At 40.5% G+C, this 19,956-nt stretch overlaps 1 protein-coding gene across 1 annotated transcript in view; it reads left to right on the top strand.

The window, feature by feature from the left end:
- Positions 1–19,956, top strand: part of PEX7 (peroxisomal biogenesis factor 7) — a 53,223-nt gene that overhangs the window by 22,951 nt on the left and 10,316 nt on the right. The window contains exons 6-8 of the mRNA XM_028723530.2: positions 2,135–2,241; positions 4,290–4,403; positions 5,647–5,702. Of these exons, the coding sequence (XP_028579363.1) occupies positions 2,135–2,241; positions 4,290–4,403; positions 5,647–5,702 (277 nt within the window). The remainder of the gene's footprint in view (positions 1–2,134; positions 2,242–4,289; positions 4,404–5,646; positions 5,703–19,956) is intronic.

Below are 19,956 nucleotides of genomic sequence, written 5' to 3'. Positions count from 1 at the left end.
ACCTGTCTCATCTAGACTAGGGCTTTGACAGGATTGGAAAATGTTTAGTTTTTGCTTACGGTTGCTTGTTCTCCAGGTGTCCTTGTGTCACAAATATCCAAAAATACTCATACTCCTTCGCTTCTGTACTACATCCAAGTGTTTGTGTTTGTGTGTGTATTAATCAGTTAAAGGCAGACTGTCAAGTATTCTGGGCAGCAAAATGTGGGTTATCATCAAAAACTGTTGCCTTATGACAATTTCCCACCAAGTATAATGCTGACATAAAACAGATTTTCTTTTAATTGTATCTCATCTTGAATTGTTCCCAGTGGCTGAAACAACCTCCCACTTCCATCTGGCAGTCTCACTTCTTCAGATTTTTCTGAACCCTCATCTACAGAATCATTTCTGAGCTTTACTTTTTTCTAATTTTTGCCATTGGTTAACCAGTCACTACTTTATCCTCTCATATATTTTTTCCCATTTTTAACTTTTAATCCTTGTTACTTTTTAAAATCAGGATTTATAACATAGATATTGCCCAGAGTCATGTCATTTATCACACAAAATCAAATCTTAATAGCAGCATTGTGGTGCAACGGGATCGGTGAACATGTTCAGTACCAATATTGGGAAATACTTGCATTGCAGCTGGGAAAGGGCTGTAGCTCACTGGAGGAGCATGTGCTTTGTATGCAAAAGGGTCCCAGATTCAATCCTTGGCATCTCCAGATAAGTATGGGAGAGATCATTGCCTGAAACCCAGGAGAACAGCTGCCAGGCTGTGTCAGCAATAGTGAGATAGATGGACCAATGGTCTGAGTTGATACACAGCAGCTACTTGGGTTGTATCACTGGGATAAGATGAAAATACAAGGCAGAACAAATAGGTTTTGAAGCAGGAACAGGGGTTTTGAGCCATGGAGTCCAAAGTAGTAGGGGTCCAGTTCTACAGATGAAGGCAGATCACCAGCCTGTTTTAAGAAGCCCTTGACCGTTCTTTACCACTACATAACACTTATGCTTATCACTGGTTAGAAGTTTTAGTTGCATTGGGTTCCTATTGTCATTTATGCTCTTTTAAGGGAAAGCCATTCTTTGATACTGTTGCAGCAAAACAGGCCTGTGCCCAGTTTCCTTTTTCCTTTTATTGAACAGAGAGGCGCTCATTGCATATACATCTGTGTGTGTTATAGATTAGATTGGTTCTAGAGCTGGGCAGCTGGCAAGGATAAAAGGTGCTGGGCAAGGAAATTTTATAAATATTTGTAGAGCAATTGGAGTAGTCTAATGTTTAAGCCGGGACGCGGGTGGCGCTGTGGGTTAAAGCCTCAGCGCCTAGGGCTTGCCGATCGAAAGGTCGGCGGTTCGAATCCCCGCGGCGGGGTGCGCTCCCGTCGTTCGGTCCCAGCGCCTGCCAACCTAGCAGTTCGAAAGCACTCCCGGGTGCAAGTAGATAAATAGGGACCGCTTACTAGCGGGAAGGTAAACGGCGTTTCTGTGTGCGGCTCTGGCTCGCCAGAGCAGCGATGTCACGCTGGCCACGTGACCCGGAAGTGTCTGCGGACAGCGCTGGCTCCCGGCCTCTAGAGTGAGATGAGCGCACAACCCTAGAGTCTGGCAAGACTGGCCCGTGCGGGCAGGGGTACCTTTACCTTTACCTTTAATGTTTAAGCAAGTGGTTGATATAACTGAGTTCTAACTGAATTTGGATTCTCTGCTATATGTTTTGATGTTGCAGTTGTGCATTTACTGTCTACTGTGAACCATTTTGAGGGTGTCTGTTGGGCAATAGTAGTTGGTATGGCTTTTATTTTTAACAAAATTATAATTATGTAGCAGATTTTAAGAATGTTACACAGGTTGTTGATATTGACCAAATCATATATCCTTACAAACAAAAAACAAGAAATAAATGCAAACAATGAGAAACGAGACTGAATCTTGCATTGGTTGTTTTTTAAATGGAGAATTACTGTTGTTAATTCCATCTTGTAGCTTTCTTATTCATTTTTATTTTTCATGTGGTGTTTGATTTGTAAGCTTTCCTAGGTAACAAGCTTAAAAGCTTCACCATTGTGATTATATGAAGAATTGAATGGATGTGTATTGGAAACAGGAAAAGCATTACTTTTTAGTGCTTCTATTTCAGGTGACCAGACTTTAAGAATTTGGGATGCAAAATCGCCAAGACCCCCAGTGATCATTCCTGCTCACCAGGCGGAGATTTTGAGTTGTGATTGGTGCAAGTATGATCAGGTATGATAGCTGGAAACAATATATTTCTAAACTTTCAGTGGTCATGTTTCTGGCTGGCTTGGTAACGTATAGACAAGGAACTTGCTAAAGTTAAGCACTTTGGACAGATTTCATTGGGAGAGACAGAAGCACTTGCTTAACTCTTACTTTAAAATTGCTCTCCCCTTTTTAAATGCCACTATCAATACTGTATTAGCTTACAAAAAATGAATATTTAACTTCTCTATTGTTATCCTTAATTTGCTACTTGTTTAATTAATACCCCTATGAGAACCAAAAGAACACCATTGTCTTAGATCAGGGTGAGGAACCTTTTTTGGCCTAGCGGGCCAGATCTATATCTCCCCCACACTGCAGGCCAACTTTGACAACCTGTCAATCATTTGATGTTGTAATGACATCATTATGGTAGGAGGAGATTGAACTCCTTATGCATAAGTGTTGATCATTGCCATTCCAAAGAGGTGTCCTTGTATTGATTCTAGAATTAAGAGTTTATGCGATTGACATCTTGGTTTTATTGGCATTCCTGTTGGTTGTTGTTCATTGTCTGAACATGTGCATCCAATTAGCATTATAGGCTACTACAGTGGTACCTCGGGTTACATACGCTTCAGGTTACAGACTCCGCTAACCCAGAAATATTACCTCGGGTTAAGAACTTTGCTTCAGGGTGAGAACAGAAATCGCGCAGCAGTGGCGCAGCGGCAGCAGGAGGCCCCTTTAGCTAAAGTGGTGCTTCAGGTTAAGAACAGTTTCAGGTTAAGAACGGACCTCCGGAACGAATTAAGTACTTAACCCGAGGTACCACTGTATTTAGAAAAATGCTACCTGGATGCATAAGTCTTATTTTAATCATCTATAAGTTCAATGTTACTTAGACAATAGACTAAACATTACCTGTTGCCTGCCTATCTGTAATGCTATATAAAGTTCATAAACCTTCTCAAATTTTTCAGCAGTGTTAGCAGTTAGTAATGACAAAATAGACACATATTCCATGAAGGGAGTCCACGAATAAAATTGCACATTTACATTAAAAGTAATGGGGATATAGAGGCAGAATGGATAAAGGCAAGGAAAACAGAATATGGATATTGATTTAAACTAACTGACTTCATCTTTAGCTGTGGATTGATCTTTTAATTTTTTACTTATAGTATACATATTTTTGGAAACAGTGACACTGGTGTGCACTGCTGGTTGCAGAACACTGCTCTAGTATTTAAAGCATTTCTCTCAATCACGTATACTGTCTGTCAGCTCTAGATTGATACCAGTATTTGTCTGAGGCTGTACTCCTATACACATTTTCCTGAAAGTCTCACTGATTAGTATTAGTATTGTTAATTTCTGTCCCAGCTGACATTGTGCCCAAGTGAATCTTGGTTTATCTTGTTCTGTGACGTTATATTGCTTTTATTTGATCTATTTTCCCATTTTTGTACAACACCTTGGTGTAGTAAATTGTAAGCCTCTAAGAATTCTGCAATAATAATAATAAAATGAACTCAATAGGGCTTACTTCTGAGGAGACTGTAATGGGATGATGAGCTGTTTGTGCGTAAAATGCAAGTCCCTCAGAGTTTGGTCAAGTCCTCAAACCTCTGCCTACGACGGAGCCCCTCCAGCATGGCTCCGTCAGTCGCTAGCAGAATCCGAAAGTGGTCTCTTACGGAATCTCTTCCAGCATAAAAGCTCCTTAACGGAAACACGTCTTCTGGACTCTCGGCGTGACAGTTTCCGGCGAGGAGTGGGTGTCCCTATAGGAGGTCTTGAAACCTCCCCACTGTTTTCGCTGGAAGTGTCTCTGAGCCATCCCTCCGACTCACTTTCCCCTGGAGCCCCTCCTCTCCCCCTGCTGGTTCCCTCTTCAGCTGCTAAGTCTCTCTCAACCTCCGGGAGCCCTTCCACCTCCTGTCCTTCCGATGGCAGTTCCCTGACAGAGACATTATAGGATTGTGCTGTTAACACAATCTTTAAGTTTATCATTTGAAAGCTACACATATATTTACTTTAACCCATTCTACATTTTATTAAATTACCAGAACTTGCTGGTATCAGGTGCTGTTGACTGCAGTTTGAAAGGCTGGGATTTGAGGAACATCCGACAGCCAGTATTCAAGCTCTTTGGGCATACATATGCTATAAGAAGACTCAAAGTAAGTTTTTTAAAAATATATTATTAGATTTCTAGTGTGCTGTACATATATCACTAACATAGGAAGTCTGTGTAATGGAGTTAATGAATGCACAAACACCCCTTAAACATTTGTTTTGGAATCACTTTTATAATTAAAATCTGGCAGTAACCTGGCTCCATTTTTGTGCCTAGTTCTGCACTGGGGAGCACATTCCATAGACAGGGCACCTTGGCCCAGAAGGTCCCCTCTGAATCTGCTGTTCAGAAGAAAAACCACACCACTCCCATTGGGCTTGCCTACCCTTTGGGTATTCCTGAGTAACTCTTTGGACCACAGCCACTTCAGTAGGTGATTGTGCAAAGAAGTCCCTGTGCAAGTACCTTGCTTCCATCTTGTGGATAAAGTGCACTTTTTCTGTTGATACTTTCAGATAGTATGCTGAAGTGGTTGCTATGATGAAATATAGAACTTATTTCAGATATCTTTTAGAAGTTCTTGCTACTTGTTTAAAACAAGAGAGAGAGAGAAATGAAAGGATATTAGGACTATAAGCTTTGCTGGGTGGCAGTGGTGAGGAGAATGAAAATTATTATTTTTCACCATTGACGTGCTTAAAAATGATGAGTTAAAATTTTAATTGTGTAAGAGCCAGAAATGAGGTTGACAGAGTTTGGCTCATGGCTCCTATCTTTGCCGCAGCCTTTGTTTCATCCCCGCTGTGTCTGCCAAGGACTATAATAATATATCTACTCTCCCTTATGGGTGAAATTATGAGACTCTTGTGCTGTTGCCAGATTTCAAGCTTGAATCCAGTTTTCTTAATAATAGTAATTAAATTAAAAGAGGGTATTGGAAGAAAATATGGCCTTGTATAGAGTAGCAGTATAGAGTATACCCCTCTCTTAAATGTTTTGTGAAAGGAAAAGGATACTGCTGCTGAATTGGGATGAGCATGTAAACACTTTGACCATTCATTGGTTGAGAACTCATGCTCATTCTGCAGGCCAAGGGAAAATGTAATAGCCACCTTGGGTGACTGTCATGTAAGGGATTTTAAATGGAGTTGAGAACTTAATTTATGGTAGGGCTGTTGGGTGCTTCTACTGTATGATAAAAAAGGAAGCTGAAAACTTTAAAGCAGTCTTTGTACTGAATAATATACTTTATAATGACCCTTTACAAAATTCTATTCTTAGTTAACTTATATCTCTCTCTCTCCTGTATTTGTGTTGTTAATATATGTATCTTTATCTCTTTGTAGTTTTCACCATTTCATGCTACTATATTAGCTTCCTGCTCCTATGATTTTACTGTGAGGTACTGTAATTTTTAAATTATTTTTATTATTGTTGTTGTTGTCATATACGCAAAATGTCTTGCACTTTATGAATCATGTGCTAATTTTTGCTTCTAGTCTGGGGAAACAGAATTTCCAGGGGAAGGTGCTATATTCTGTGTCTTTGGCCTTGAAAAGGTGTTGTGGGAGATAATTTGGTTATAACTATGGCAATGAGAGAAGATTGGTTTCCAGGATAAGGTTTTATACTTCTGTTGCAGAAACTGGAGATGTTACCTTGCCATCCAGTTATATACTGGCAGCATTGCAGTTTCTTTCTTAATCCACTTTAATCAGCTTGATACCTTTTGAGTTTGACAGATGGTTTTATAATTTGCCCTCTCTGTATCCTGGCATCTTTATGCCTTTATATTTGGATCTGTAAACTGCGTATGTCATACTCAAATAATGGAAAGACAAAGCAGATACAGATATTGTTTGCAGTCATTATACATATGTACAGAGAGAGTCTGCAGGGTATGACATGAATCCTGCTCTTATGAGTAATATGAAAGGCGCTTCTATGTGGAGGCTTTTGTGACTGACTGTCATATTCAATCAGTGCACCTGCCGCTTATAATTCACACAGGGACTTTGCCAGTGCCTATAGCAATTGCTGCTAAATCAGCATGGGTAACAAACCCAGCCACCAACACTGTAGTAGCTGGTACTTTTTGTGAAGTATTTCTTTTCCCTGTTCTTCATGTTTATAGTGTTCGTTTTCCATCTCGAAGCTTCTCAGGCCTAGTTTTCACCAGCAAATGCAGTGGGAGGCATGTGTTTGCCCTATATCACTTTAGTTTATTTCACTTCTTCATATTGTCTTCCACACAAAACCAAAATAGAGCATGATAGAGTGCATGCTTTGTTTGGAAATGGCCTGTCCTTTACATCTACAAGGTAGGACTGGGACTTCATAACGTTAGTGCAGAGGGTTCCAAACTAGTCTCCTCCCTGATCTTCTGGCTTTCTAAGCATATGAATGTATATATTTTGCAGGGGAGCCAGCACCTGTAGCCTGAAGCAGTACCACTTAGACACAGGTTTACCATCTCATCAATTATTTTTTGAAGAGTAGGTTTAAGAGGAGAAATGCATTTGTTACACCTGTAGACAGTGTTTTCTAATTGGGGAACACAAGTACTTGTTTATAGGTTTAGACTTGCAAATTTATATTTTCAAGTGCTAGCTAAAAATGTGTGGCTTCTTGCTGTTTAAAGACTGATTTGGCGAGGTGGGGGTGGGGGGGAATTGGCCATCTGCCATGACAGATGCTCTTGATGAAATAGCTGTTTCAGCTAACCAGTATCCTGGACAATGCGGTGGCTTTTTTCATACATGGAACATACCAGAAATAACTTGGTTAGAACTCTTTGAATAGCAACATACCATTTGTTATTATTAAATGGTTTGTGAGAGATAACGTAATCTGTTTCTTCTCATTTTGGAAGATAACCTTCTGTCTCCCCACCCCCACACCTTTTTGGTACTAATACCAGCATTGTGTTGTTGATATTGTTGGATTTCTTTGTAGCTTGTTTAGAACATGTTTCAGAACTGAGGATATCAGTCTTTTACAATTTGACGAGTAGTGAATTAGCTGTAATGATACTAAGAAACCGACCCATAGTACTTTAAAAATAAAATAAAGCATGTGTTTTAGCTCCACCAATAATGAAGGCATGATGATCCCCCAGTGCCTTTACAGTGGTGCCCCGCAAGATGAATGCCTCGCAAGACGGAAAACCCGCTAGACGAAAGAGTTTTCCGTTTTTGAGTTGCTTTGCAAGACGATTTTCCCTATGGGCTTGCTTCGCAAGACGAAACGTCTTGCTAGTCTTGCGATTTCCCCCCCGCTCCCCCCCTTTTTCTAAGCCGCTAAGCCGCTAATAGCCTTTTAGCAGCTTAGCCGCTAATCCTTTAATAGCCGCTAAACCACTAATAGCGCTAATCTGCTTAGCTGCTAATAGGGTTGCTTCGCAAGACGAAAAACCCGCTAGACGAAGAGAATCGCGGAACGGATTCTTTTCGTCTTGCGAGGCACCACTGTACTATGCCTGCTCTTGTGCTCTGAACAGAAGTTTGATATGTATAAAGTAGGGGAGGATTTTCATGGAATGATGGGCAAATGAGGCTTTCCCCATCACTTGAATTTCTACATGTCAAGTTATTAAAGACCCAGAGGCAGAACCCATACCAAAGTTGGCAATCAGAAAATACCATTTCGGACTGCCATAGACATTCATATGTAAAGAGCAGCATTTGATTCTCTAAATCACATCAAAGACTCCGATACCATGCAAAGTTATATGCACATGAGAGTATTTACCCGAAAATGGTACTAAAGCTAAAGAACAAATGTTCTCTAAATCCATTTAAATATCTATAATTCAAAAAGAGAGGTAAGCCCTTGGGGAGTTGAAGACAGTATCTTTCTCTAATGAAATGGCATACATTATAGCCAAGGAAAAAAATCATGTGTGTGTGTTAATATGGATAGGAAAACAGTAAATTCATTCTGTGGATCATATACTTGCCTCAGCATAAATGCTTTACCTAGTGCGAATTGCCAAGCTAGGAAGGGACTACTGCACAGGAGGGAACATTCTCCTTCCCAGGTCACTGGCATATGTCCAGCTAAGTCTGGCATTTGCCAGCTCATTCAAGCAGCATTTCCCTGCAAGCTCATCAGGAACGAACTTCTAGTTGGACACACTAGGCATCAGGAGTAAGTATAAAACTGGATTGTTAATGCCCTTCTCCCAGTTTGCACATAATGGCAGCCATGTTCTGAAAGAAATGTTTGTTCTTGGCTTACCGTATGTGGCGTGCTTAGAATAAAGAAAGCGTAAACACTGGCTTGAAGCTGCTCTGCGATTTGCTTCCCAGCTCTGGAAAGGGAGCAGCAAAGTAGACCCAGCTGAGCAGTGTGCACCAGCTATGCCGCTCGTCTGCAGTAAGCCGCCCTTTCTTTCTCACCTTGCACGTGAGTTAGACCACTGACTGAAGCTAATTGGTGGTGTTTGTCTACATATTGGGTACCTGCACATTTCACAGTTGAGAACAGATGACATGACTAAGAACGGAAGAAGAGTCCTGCATGTAGTTCCAGCATCCTGTTCTCACAGTGGCCAACCAGATGCTTATGGGAAGCCCACAAGCAGGACAGGAGATGCAACAGCATTCTCCCTGTTCTTGTTTCCCAGTCACCAGTATTCAGTATCTGATATCCAGCAGTTTAACCATTTCGTAAAAACTTTCCCCCTAAACAGATGGTGAGCTCTTTAAAAGAAGCAGTGCTGTCACCAGGAGGTTTGGTGCAGTGTCATAACCTCCCTTTGACTGCAATTCCATTTTACTAGTTTCCCCCTCCCCTCCCCCAAAGTACCATATCTCCTCTTTTCCAAATAGAATTACATTGCCATTACAATGACAATATAAGGTTATTAATTCTCTGTAGTTGTACGCAGATGCTTTCTGTCATAATAGCTATTACGGTTTGCAGTTTTACCTGGTATTGTTCTGCAAATAAAAAATACCTTATGAACATCCCAGATAGAGTCTGTAATGCATGCAATTAAAAAACAAACAAACTATGAATGTTATGCAATGGAAGGGAAATGCCAAACTGCAGCAGCTTGTAGGATCTGGCAGATGGCAAGATCTGCAATAACGTAATTGCTAGGTGAGGGATTCTGAAGAAGTCTGGTGCCTCTAGGAGATAATGGAAGATGCCACTTAAACTGTGGTGACAAAAAAATAAAAACCACAAATCCACAAATGGAAAATTATGAAAAGGCAATCTTCCTTTAAAGACATTAATATAGAAGTTTCCCATAGACTATCATTCCAAAAATATGTTTTCTTGGAAGATATAATGCAGCAAGTTTTCACAGCTCTTAAAGCAGCATAGCCTATGCTCACAATCCTAACTCTTTTGAGGTGTTGTTGCTTAAAGGCTTATTTGTATTGATGGAGCATGTCAACATTTCCAATTGACCCGTGATAAAATATAAAAATAAGGCACTGATACTTCAGTGATAAAACGACATTCATAACATCCTTCATGTACATAGTTCTTCTGAAGTAGATGATTGCATGTATTATTAAGATTTTTTCCTTGCTTTTGCACGAAAGGCGCTCTGAGCAGCTTCCAGTAAAATGTAAACATACAAAATCAAAAAATAAAATAACAAAGCCAATACATCTTCTTCTAATAATACAATTTTTAAACTCTTGAAATGATAGACTTCATTAAAGTATTTAAAATCAATGAATTCCATGGCCCTAAAAGGCTTTGCAACAAATAAAAGTTTTGAGTTATAGCTTAACGTGGTAATTTATTGGGTCACATTAGGGAGGGCATTCCAAAGTACTGGTGCCACTATGGGAAAATAGCTCTCTGGCTGGTTTAATTACTGACATAATAACCTGTCATGGACTTGGCTGGAGTGGGAGGCACCAGCTGGGGAGCCCCCAAGGGAACCCCTAGGGGAAGAAGGCTCAGAGCCAGGGGACTGATGGTGGGACAACAATGAGTGGTCAGAGGGAGAAGAGGGGGCAGACTGGGAAGAGGAGGTGTTGGAAGCTGAAGAGGTAAGAAGAGCAGGAAGTGACTGTGGCAGAGATAAATCCAGAATTAGAGACAGGAAAAGGATGGAGAGACAGGAGACAGAGATGAGTCAGGCTGCTGAGGAAGTCAGAAAATCTCCCCATCCTGCTGCAACCAACGAGGGCTGAAGACATGAAGAAGGCAGAGCAAAGAAAGACAGGACAAAGGAGCCAAAAGTTGCTGGGGGAGGAGGGAACTTAGAGAGCAGTGAGAACTGTCTCATTGAGGCAAGACATGCTGGGAAGAGTTGCTGTGGTCACTAGGCCTGAGCTGTTTTGTTTCTTTGAATAAAGAGTGAACTTCACTGACACCTTGTGAATTTTTGCTGACTTGATCCCACCGCCCGCCTTGGCATAACCCGTGGTGAGGAAAGGGAAGTACCTCCCTTGGCTCCTTTGGAAGGAAGGTTGGAATATATATTGAATAAATAAAAAGTATTTCCTGAGGTATGCTAACCACTTAGGTTCCAGAACTGCATGGAGAATTTACTTTTCAAAACACTCTAGCATTAATCTGTGTAGTCCCATGCACCATTACACAAGGGCCATGTAATGTTCATTCTGCAAATCTTTTAGTGGTTCATGTTTTGGAACTCATTGCCTATAGACATACTATACTGTTCTAGGTAGAAACAGGCTGAACACAGTTTTATTTCTGCAAGCTTACCCAGGCATATAATTTGGTTTTCTATATTTAGAGTTTGGTGATTAAGAAGACTGTATATCTTTCTAAATAAATACTTTTGGACCTCAGATTAGCATTTGATTAGGTCCAGTCTACAACAGTGCCTCATCACTACAGACCACTTAATCAGTACACCCTTTAGCCCAGCCATCCATGGTGTGGGGTATCCTGGTTTGCTGCTCCCCAATGGGAACTTTTGAGCAGCTCCTCTTAGCTACAGGAAGCAAGAAGCCCATAAAATTTCTGGGCCACCACCCTGGAATTAGTGGTGGCTGGGTACATGCATATAGAGCAAGACAATGTTGTGGATTGGATCCCAAAATTTACATAAAGAGTTGACTTTAAAGGGGACTTTTCTTCTATAGAAATACTACCTAGTGAAGACTGTGTACAAAACAATAGCCGGGAAAGCAAGGTGTGCATGTATTTCATAGGAAATAACCATGAGCAGGAGTATAGTGACTTTTACATTCTGATGGCGTTTAGCTCAGGAAGTCACTTTTGTTCAAGATAATTTTGTAGTGGAATTAAGTTTCATGGTTTTGGCAAATGTTTATAGATTTGGGACACATGTCTTGCACATAAATGGGGAAGGGACTTTAAAATCAAACTTTGAGGACAGGTACTTTATCTCTTATCTTAACAATACCTTTCAGTATATTCAGTATATTATGGTTTCTTCTAATTCTTAAGAACATTTGTTCTTTAGCCTTAGTACCATTTTCAGGTAAATACTTCAGAGTGCATATAACTTTGCATGGTCTTTGATGTGATTTTTTTTTTGTATTAGTAATTTAATCCAACATCTAGAGGCAAGGATAATTGATTGCAATCAGTTAATTAAAATTGACTATAGATATTTAATTAGGAGCCAAAATAAGATAGCATTATTTATGATGCTGTGATAAAACTTGTAAGGTTTCTACACCAGAGAGAACGGCCCTGGTGTGATCTATAATTGTATGATGGTTCATCTATGATTGAAAGCTTGTATTGCTGATAGTGCTCATACACTACATTTTTCAGGTCATGACTTCTAGAAAAATGATTTTGTTCACATCCGGGCAGTGAAGTGCCTCACATTCACTGTGATTGGGAATGCTAAGAAATGTATTGTTCTTGCAAAGTACTTTGATTTAATTTTAATTTCTTTGCTGGTTCCTTTTTTATAATTTAAATTCAGCAGCAGTTCTCAACCATTTTTCATGGACCAAATGATCATTGGTGGAGATCTCAGGAGATCTCTTTATAAACTTCTTGTTATTCAGTGCCATCATTACCATCATCAAAACAATGAAAATCATGGTCCCTAGGCTAGTTGTGATCTGCACCTCCCAAAATAATTCACCCTTCCAATTTTTGCAGTAGAATTCTTGACTGAAAACAACGTGCTGGTGTTTTATAATGCATATGTTAAAATGCATGCCAAAATATGTCAGCAATACATTTGGAAATACATACATTTAGATAAAAGATATATTTTAATACAATTTTGTGAGGGTTTTCTTTTTTTAAAGGTTGCAGATTAATGTGGAAATGGGGTAGAATGGCTTTATGAAAAATATGACATGAAAAATAAAATCACAGGATTGTAGAGCTGGAAGAGACCATGAGAGTCATTTAGTCCAAATTCCTGTAATGCAGGAATATTTTTGCTCAACATGGGACTTACACCCACAACCCTGTGAGTCTCATGCTCTACCAATTGAGCTATTTTGATTGATCCATAAATCCCAGCCTAGGTCAGTTGTTAGCCTGTTCGACATATCTGGTCCTAATCAAAACACCTCTGTCTCCATTGTCAGAGACAAGTACAGATATTCTCAGCTGTTCCCCAGTCTATCTTCTACTTGAATGAAGTCCACAGTCCATAGTTTGAGAACCTCTACAATAGACAGTTCTAATTCAGGAGCAAGATTTTTGACTTTTATCTGTGTGGCTTGTTAGCACAGACTTCTAGCTGATTCATGTTTACCTATCTATTGCTGCCTCGGTTTATTCAGTCCTTATAAGATCAGCCACACAGATCAGCACAAAGGTATATGTAGAAGACTTCCTATCTATAATTAATGTAATGAACCAACACTGTTAACTCTTGAAATGCTTAGCCTTTTGTTCATTCCCCATACCTGAAATTTCTTTACTGGATGCAGCTAAAGGGGTAAAGCTTTGCCAGCAATCTCTCTTCCCTCTCACCCCCTAGTTATGTGTGCCAATAATCTGAGTGCATAGTAAAACCAGCAGCATTACTCTTCCAGTCTGCTGAGTCAAGCGGTCTGCCTCGTATCAATTGCTTAATTTTATTTATAGCTAAAATATGTATCTTGCATAATACTGCACAAAACATAAGTGATGTTTTTATGTGATTTTGTTTTAGAGTACAATGCCAGTTAATAATAACCAGAGCTTTGCTTGCTTGGTCTGCTACAAAAATCAATGGGAATGCAGACCTGTATTAGGAAACGCTGGTGAGGAGGGGCCTTTAGGGGATGGAGAATCATTGCCGAACAGCCACAACATAAACGAGGGTAACCTAGTATGTTGATTACATTGAATATAATTCTTCTTCTTCTTCTTCTAAATAATGAACGCCTAGTGTTTTCTCATAATTTCTATCAAATACTGCCTCCATGTTTTAACATATACAGTGGTACCTCAGTTTAAGAACAGCCCTGTTTACGAACTATTCAGTATACGAACCCCATAAAACCGGTAGTGTCCCGGTTTGAGAACTTTACCTCAGTTTAAGAATGGAATCCGAACGGTGGAAGGGCACTGGCGGCGGGAGGCCTCATTAGGGAAAGCGCGCCTTGGTTTAAGAACAGTTTTGGTTTAAGAATGGACTTCCGGAACAGATTAAGTTCGTAAACCGAGGTACCACTATATCAAAGTGAGAGAGACTTGCATTGTGATCTTATTCAGATCCTACTCAGAAGTAAACCCCATTGAGTTCAGTGGGACTTACTCGCAGGCAGAAGTGGATCACCTTGTGGAGCCACTGCTGCTTACTGGGAGGCAGAGGGGGAAGGAATGGGAATATCAGCAGGGTTCAGGCTCTCCCACTGGTGCACTTGCACTATGCTGACCTCTCTGCTGCCGCCCTGCACTTACACGCGGTGTGGGGCAGTGACTCCAATGCTGGCAAACTAGCACTGTGGCCCTGCCCCATCAAGCCAGCCACTTCTGCTCCCAGGTGCATGCATATAGGATTTCAATCTTACTTTATTTAAACAAAAGCTGAGTATTGAGAAAGGAACCTTCTTTTGGATGTAGGCTACAGCCCTTGGAGAATACAACAGACCTAGTCAAATATGTAGTATCAACAGAACATGAAGATAAAGCAATATCTTTGTTTTAGTTGTGAAAAAGGTAATCTTATGGTTCCTGTTTTCATATAGAGTAGACTTGCAATCTGGGTTTATCTTAATGTATTTTGCTTCCCAGATACTCTTGAGTATTTGCCGCTTGACATTTCATTGCTGAACTTGTCCTGCTGTTAAAGAAGCAATATTTAGTTTATATGCCACATACCTGGAAATGAGAAGCATAGACCTTTGCATGAAATGCCGTATTTTGCCATAAGCACTTCTTCACGTCAAAATATATTCCTCAGTCTTATTAGGGGCTAAAAGATCAGGATTGAAGGGGTGAATCCTAGTTTTATTGTAATCTCTTGAAAGTAATAACTGGCTTTCTAAATAGTGACCAAAGAAATATTGGTGGCATTAAAGTATTATGTGTGATTCACTTCCACTCATATAGATATTTGAGAAGAAAATCTGGCTGATTTCAAACGCTTCTGAATAGATCTAATTCACAGGCAAGCTACTATATCCAGAGACCCTTTATAAATGGTCAAATTCAGCCCACAATAACTTTTATTTGAATTTATATAAATGATCTGAACATACATATATTTGGGTCTTCCCCAATTTAATTGTATAAAAATTCCATAAATATAGATATGTACAGTAGAACCTCTGTTGGAGGTCCCTTCCAGAACACTCAAGTAGTGTCACCTTCCTCTGTTCCTTTAAAGCCCACCTCTTCCAGGGGGGCTTGAGTTTGGTGTAACCACACAATTCTCCAACCTTTCTGAAATGACACCTAAATGCATGCAAAGGTGGTGGTGGTGGTGGTGGTTGTTGTTGTTGTTGTTGTTGTTGTTGTATTTGAACTCCATCCATCTGACTGGGTTACTCCAGCCACTCCGGGTGGCTTCCAACAGATATAAAAACATAATAAAACATCAAAAACGTCCCTATACAAGGCTGCCTTCAGGTGTCTTCTAAAATTTGTATAATTATTTATCTCATTGACGCTGGGAGGGCATTCCACAGACCAGGCTCTGCTTCCAAGAAAGCCCTCTGTCTGATCCTTGTAACTTCACTTCTCGCAGTGAGGCAGGCACCAGAAGGCCCTGGGAACTGGACCTCAGTGTACAGACTGAAAGATGGAGGTCGAGATTCTCCTTCAGATACATAGTCCTTGGTTCCTGCTCCTTGACTAGATAGTAAATGCAGCATAAATATCTGACTTTTTGTAGGTTACCTGTAGACAACCAGAAATCCTGATGGCTGTATATAAGCAACATGTCTGCACTATATAAAGTACAAAATGTTGCAGTATATTCTCATCCTCTAACATTAAGGGCTCCTGTTCAGGGTTCCAGCTAACCATGTCTTCCTCCAGGATGCTAAAACTGTCAGGTGTTGAAGTAGGCCAATATATTCCCCCACAAATGGTATTCAACATTTTGTGGTTTCTGGAATTTTAGTTTGTTGGGTTGGGGGTGGGCAGCCATTGTTTTGTAATTCTATATACCTGAAGGTTCACCAAAGTATGCAGATACCTATCCCCGTTGTTTCTCAGTGGCTTTGTTTTACTCCAGTCCAATAAGCATCCAACCACTTGAGTTTGTCATTAAAGGGAATTCTATTAATAACAACTCTAGGCCATGGCAAATGTGTCAAGATTTTGCCCCCTGCTCAAGCATTTTGGATGTATTTTAAGAAACCAGGAGAGGTAATTCAGTTATCTTCTGCTGAAACTTTAGGTAAGCAGAGTTTGGAATATAGTGATTAAAACAACTTGAACTTACAGGTCATTTCACAAACTAGAAGTACTGGTTTATTTTGATGGAACAATGAATACTACAAAAAGCATTTGGCAGTACAATTGATTGATTTATGTATGTGACACAGGCATGCATCAATAAATGCATTCATATTTCTGGCCCAATACCAGCTTAATAGCTTTTTTCTGATTTATCTGTTTACACATCTTAGGCTTCCTATGTGTGCTAATTACACCCAAATCCTCCTTCTTTTTTGAATGAACCGGGGGGGGCGGGGGACCAGTTTCCAGTTAAAGCTATAGTTTCCGACTATGTACAAACTCCCATGTCCTCTGCATTCAGTGGTCTCCCATCACTGGTTTGGAACTATCAATCCTGTATGTAGTATCTTAAGAAATACTGCATTTTGATGCATTTCCCCCCCAAACCCACTTTGATCCACATTGGTAGAAAGAATGTGATTGTTTCTTAGTAAGACAAGCAATCATTTGCAGCAGGCAGCATTGATTTCTAATATTTATTTTTATGATGCTACCTGTGCAAGAATCATCCACAGTTAACATTTTGACTTCGTATAGTGGTTTTGGGAATTCTATATGTAGTTGACTGGCAACATTTCTTTCTATACTTCAAAGATAAAGATTATGTGTAGCTCAGATTTGGGAAACTGTAGGAGTTACTGAACTGTTTTCATGAGGAATTGGCTCTCCACTTTTGTATATATAGAATATCTAGTCATCTGTGGAAATGAAATAACAGTTACAGTGAATGGCCACTAATATACTATAGAACAGTACAGCCCAGAACATTCTTCATACTGACTGCGCTTATCAAGGGGGGAAATGCTTCTTCCTTAAATCCTGTTCTTTGATGTTCCATTAAAGTTTGACGGGGGGAGAGTGTTATATAAATGGAGCTAGTTCTGAACTTTCAGTAACACCTGAAATAACCTTTCTTCGGAAAAGTGGATGAAAGTTCTTTATACAAGTTATGAAGTATAAATAGGCAGCTTGTAACACATTCCAACAGATTCTTATTTGGAATCTTAATTCCATAGTAGTCCATGGAAGATTATATTGAACAAGAATGCATTCTTTGAGTATTCAAGAACCTAATTAACCATCCCAGTTGTCTAGTGCTTTTGACTCTGCTTTCTCAAGCTGGGATATTTTCAAATATAGTATGCACATTTGTTTCTGTGGAGGGAGAATAATTTGCTGTAGAAGTATATTTCCTTCACATGGGAATAGTCAGATACAGACAAAGACCACGTTGCGTGTGTTCAAAGCACGTGCAATTGTGCACGTGCGCATTACCGTGAACCCAGAAGTGGCAGGAGGGTGGGGCTTGTACACACTCCTCCGTCATGTACAATGACCTGGAATGCAACCCTCTCACAAATCAGAGGTTGCCTGTAGTGTCACAATGTGCCTCTGTCTCAAGAAAATGTAGGTCTGTACAAATGGACCATCCGTACAGCATAGTTTGGGGAGCATAGCACCAAAGAAATCCCCTCAGATTGATTATCAGCTGTCATGGCACTTTGTTGTTCTGTCTCCTTAAAAAGTTAAAGGACCCCTGACAGTTAAGTCCAGTCACGGATGACTCTGGGGTTGTGGCGCTCATCTTGATTTACTGGCCGTGGGAGCCGGCGTTTGTCCACAGACAGCTTCCGGGTCATGTGGCCAGCATAGCTAAGCCGCTTCTGGCAAATCAGAGCAGCGCACAGAAACGATGTTTACCTTCCTGCTGGAGCGGTACCTATTTATCTACTTGCAGTTTTTAGCATGCTTTCAAACTTCTAGGTTGGCAGGAGCTGGATTCGAGCAACAGGCGCTCACCCCGTTGCGGGGATTCGAACCGCTGGCCTTCCGATCAGCAAGCCCTAGGCTCAGTGGTTTAGACCACAGTGCCACCCGCGTCTCCTTACTAAATCACAGTAACTTCACAGCAAACCAAACTCTTCTGCACAAGAAGAGTCTTGCTGGATCAGACCAAAGGTTCATCAAATTTGGCAACAGGAATGGGTGCACCACTGCTCCTCAGTACTGCAGGCTAGTTTAGAGGACACAAGGCAGCTCTGTCTCCCAGCACTTCCGTGTCACTCCCATACCCTTCAACATATGCCACCTAAGGTGGCTGCCTCACTGTGCCTAAGTAGGACCAGTCTTATTTGTAAAAGTCTTACTTTGGCCCTTCCCTTCCTCTCATTTTTTCTAAACTAAAGGTAAAGGTAAAGGGACCCCTGACCATTAGGTCCAGTTGTGACCGACTCTGGGGTTGCAGCGCTCATCTCACTTTACTGGCCGAGGGAGTTGGTGTTTGTCTGCAGACAGCTTCCAGGTCATGTGGCCAGCATGACTAAGCCGCTTCTGGCGAACCAGAGCAGCGCATGGAAACGCCGTTTTCTAAACTAAAGAGCCCCAAGTGTTGTACCTTTCATCACGGGAGCATTTCCTGCTCTTAGGTTGCTTTGTTCACATTTTTCTGCAGCTTTTCTAGCCTTACAATATCTTGTTGAGAACTGGTGGCCAGATTTCGTGTGTGTGTGTGTGTGTGTGTGTGTGTGTGTGTGTGTATTAGTGTAAAGGCTTGCTGATACCGGCAGTTTTACTTTTTGACTGCTTTATTAATATGTTTAAATAGGTTTTAAAGGTTAGGCTCAAATGTGTTGGGTTTTTTTTCTACTTTAAATTAATCTTTTCCAGTTATCCAATAATATAAATGTGTGATATCATGGGTAAATGTAAGGATGTTGATCTGCATATGCGTTTGCTCTTTGGAAATGAGCATGTTGGAAAATAACCTCTCGTTCTCCTGTTCCTCTAGTACTAGGAGAAGCGAAAGAGGGCTGTTGCCATAGTGCATCCATTGTGTAGCCACCATTCTGGTCAGGTGATTTGCAAAGAAATTAAATGAAGATAGATTAAGCAAACTAATTCAGTTGCCTCTAGTGTTTGCAGTGTCCCTAAACCACCCATGAATTGCATTTTCCATAGTTTGGTCTTTTCCTCCTTTCTTGGTAACCACTCTAGTGGCAAAACCAGCTGTGTACATTATGAATTGCATATTGTTCTTCTTTTGTAAGCATAGCATGCATATATGTTGAGAGAGAAGGGGTCCTTGGGAGAGAAAAGAAGAAGAGACAAAATTGGTTGTAGTAGAAATCTATTGACTGTAGTGGGTGAAGTAAGGGCAAGCATTGTATCTCAATGAAAATAGCGAAGAATTATATTTAGTGCACACTAGTTATTAGGTAATGTAGAAGGCAGTGTGTGTGTGTGTGTGTTGCAACTGCATGTGGTAAGTAAACAAACGCAGAATGTGATACTAGGTGGAGGTTTCACTTTAAACAAAAGCCCTTATGGATGCAAAGTAATAATTGGAAGGATGTGAGTAATGCCTGGTAAGATCTCAGAAGCTGTGCCACAGATGGGTTGTTGAATCAAAGGTCAGTAACTAGAAGAGGCTGGACTTCAGTGCCCTTCGTAATTCCTTGTCCTGCCCACAAGAACAGGAAAATCTACAGGATAGTTAAAATGAGGACCAAAGTGTGCACAAAGATGTCTGATTTTTATACCATCGTTCATTTATGGAATTGGAATTGTCACTCTACATCTTAATTTTTTAAGCGCAAGGATATACCAACAGCTCAGTACATAAAGCCGGGGTAGGGAACCTCAAGGCCCTGGATGACTACTGATCCCTGATCATTGGCCATGCTGGCTGATGGGAGCTGTGATCCAACAACATCTGAAGCAGATGTTCCCAACCTGGTGGTCTCCAGATGTTGTTGAACTACAACTCCCATTATGTCTGACAATTGACCAGAACTGATAGGAGTTGTAGTCCAAAACATTTG

Source organism: Podarcis muralis, chromosome 3 (assembly GCF_964188315.1).
Source record: "Podarcis muralis chromosome 3, rPodMur119.hap1.1, whole genome shotgun sequence".
Lineage (NCBI taxonomy): Eukaryota > Metazoa > Chordata > Lepidosauria > Squamata > Lacertidae > Podarcis > Podarcis muralis.
This window is presented reverse-complemented; position numbering and strand designations above follow the sequence as displayed.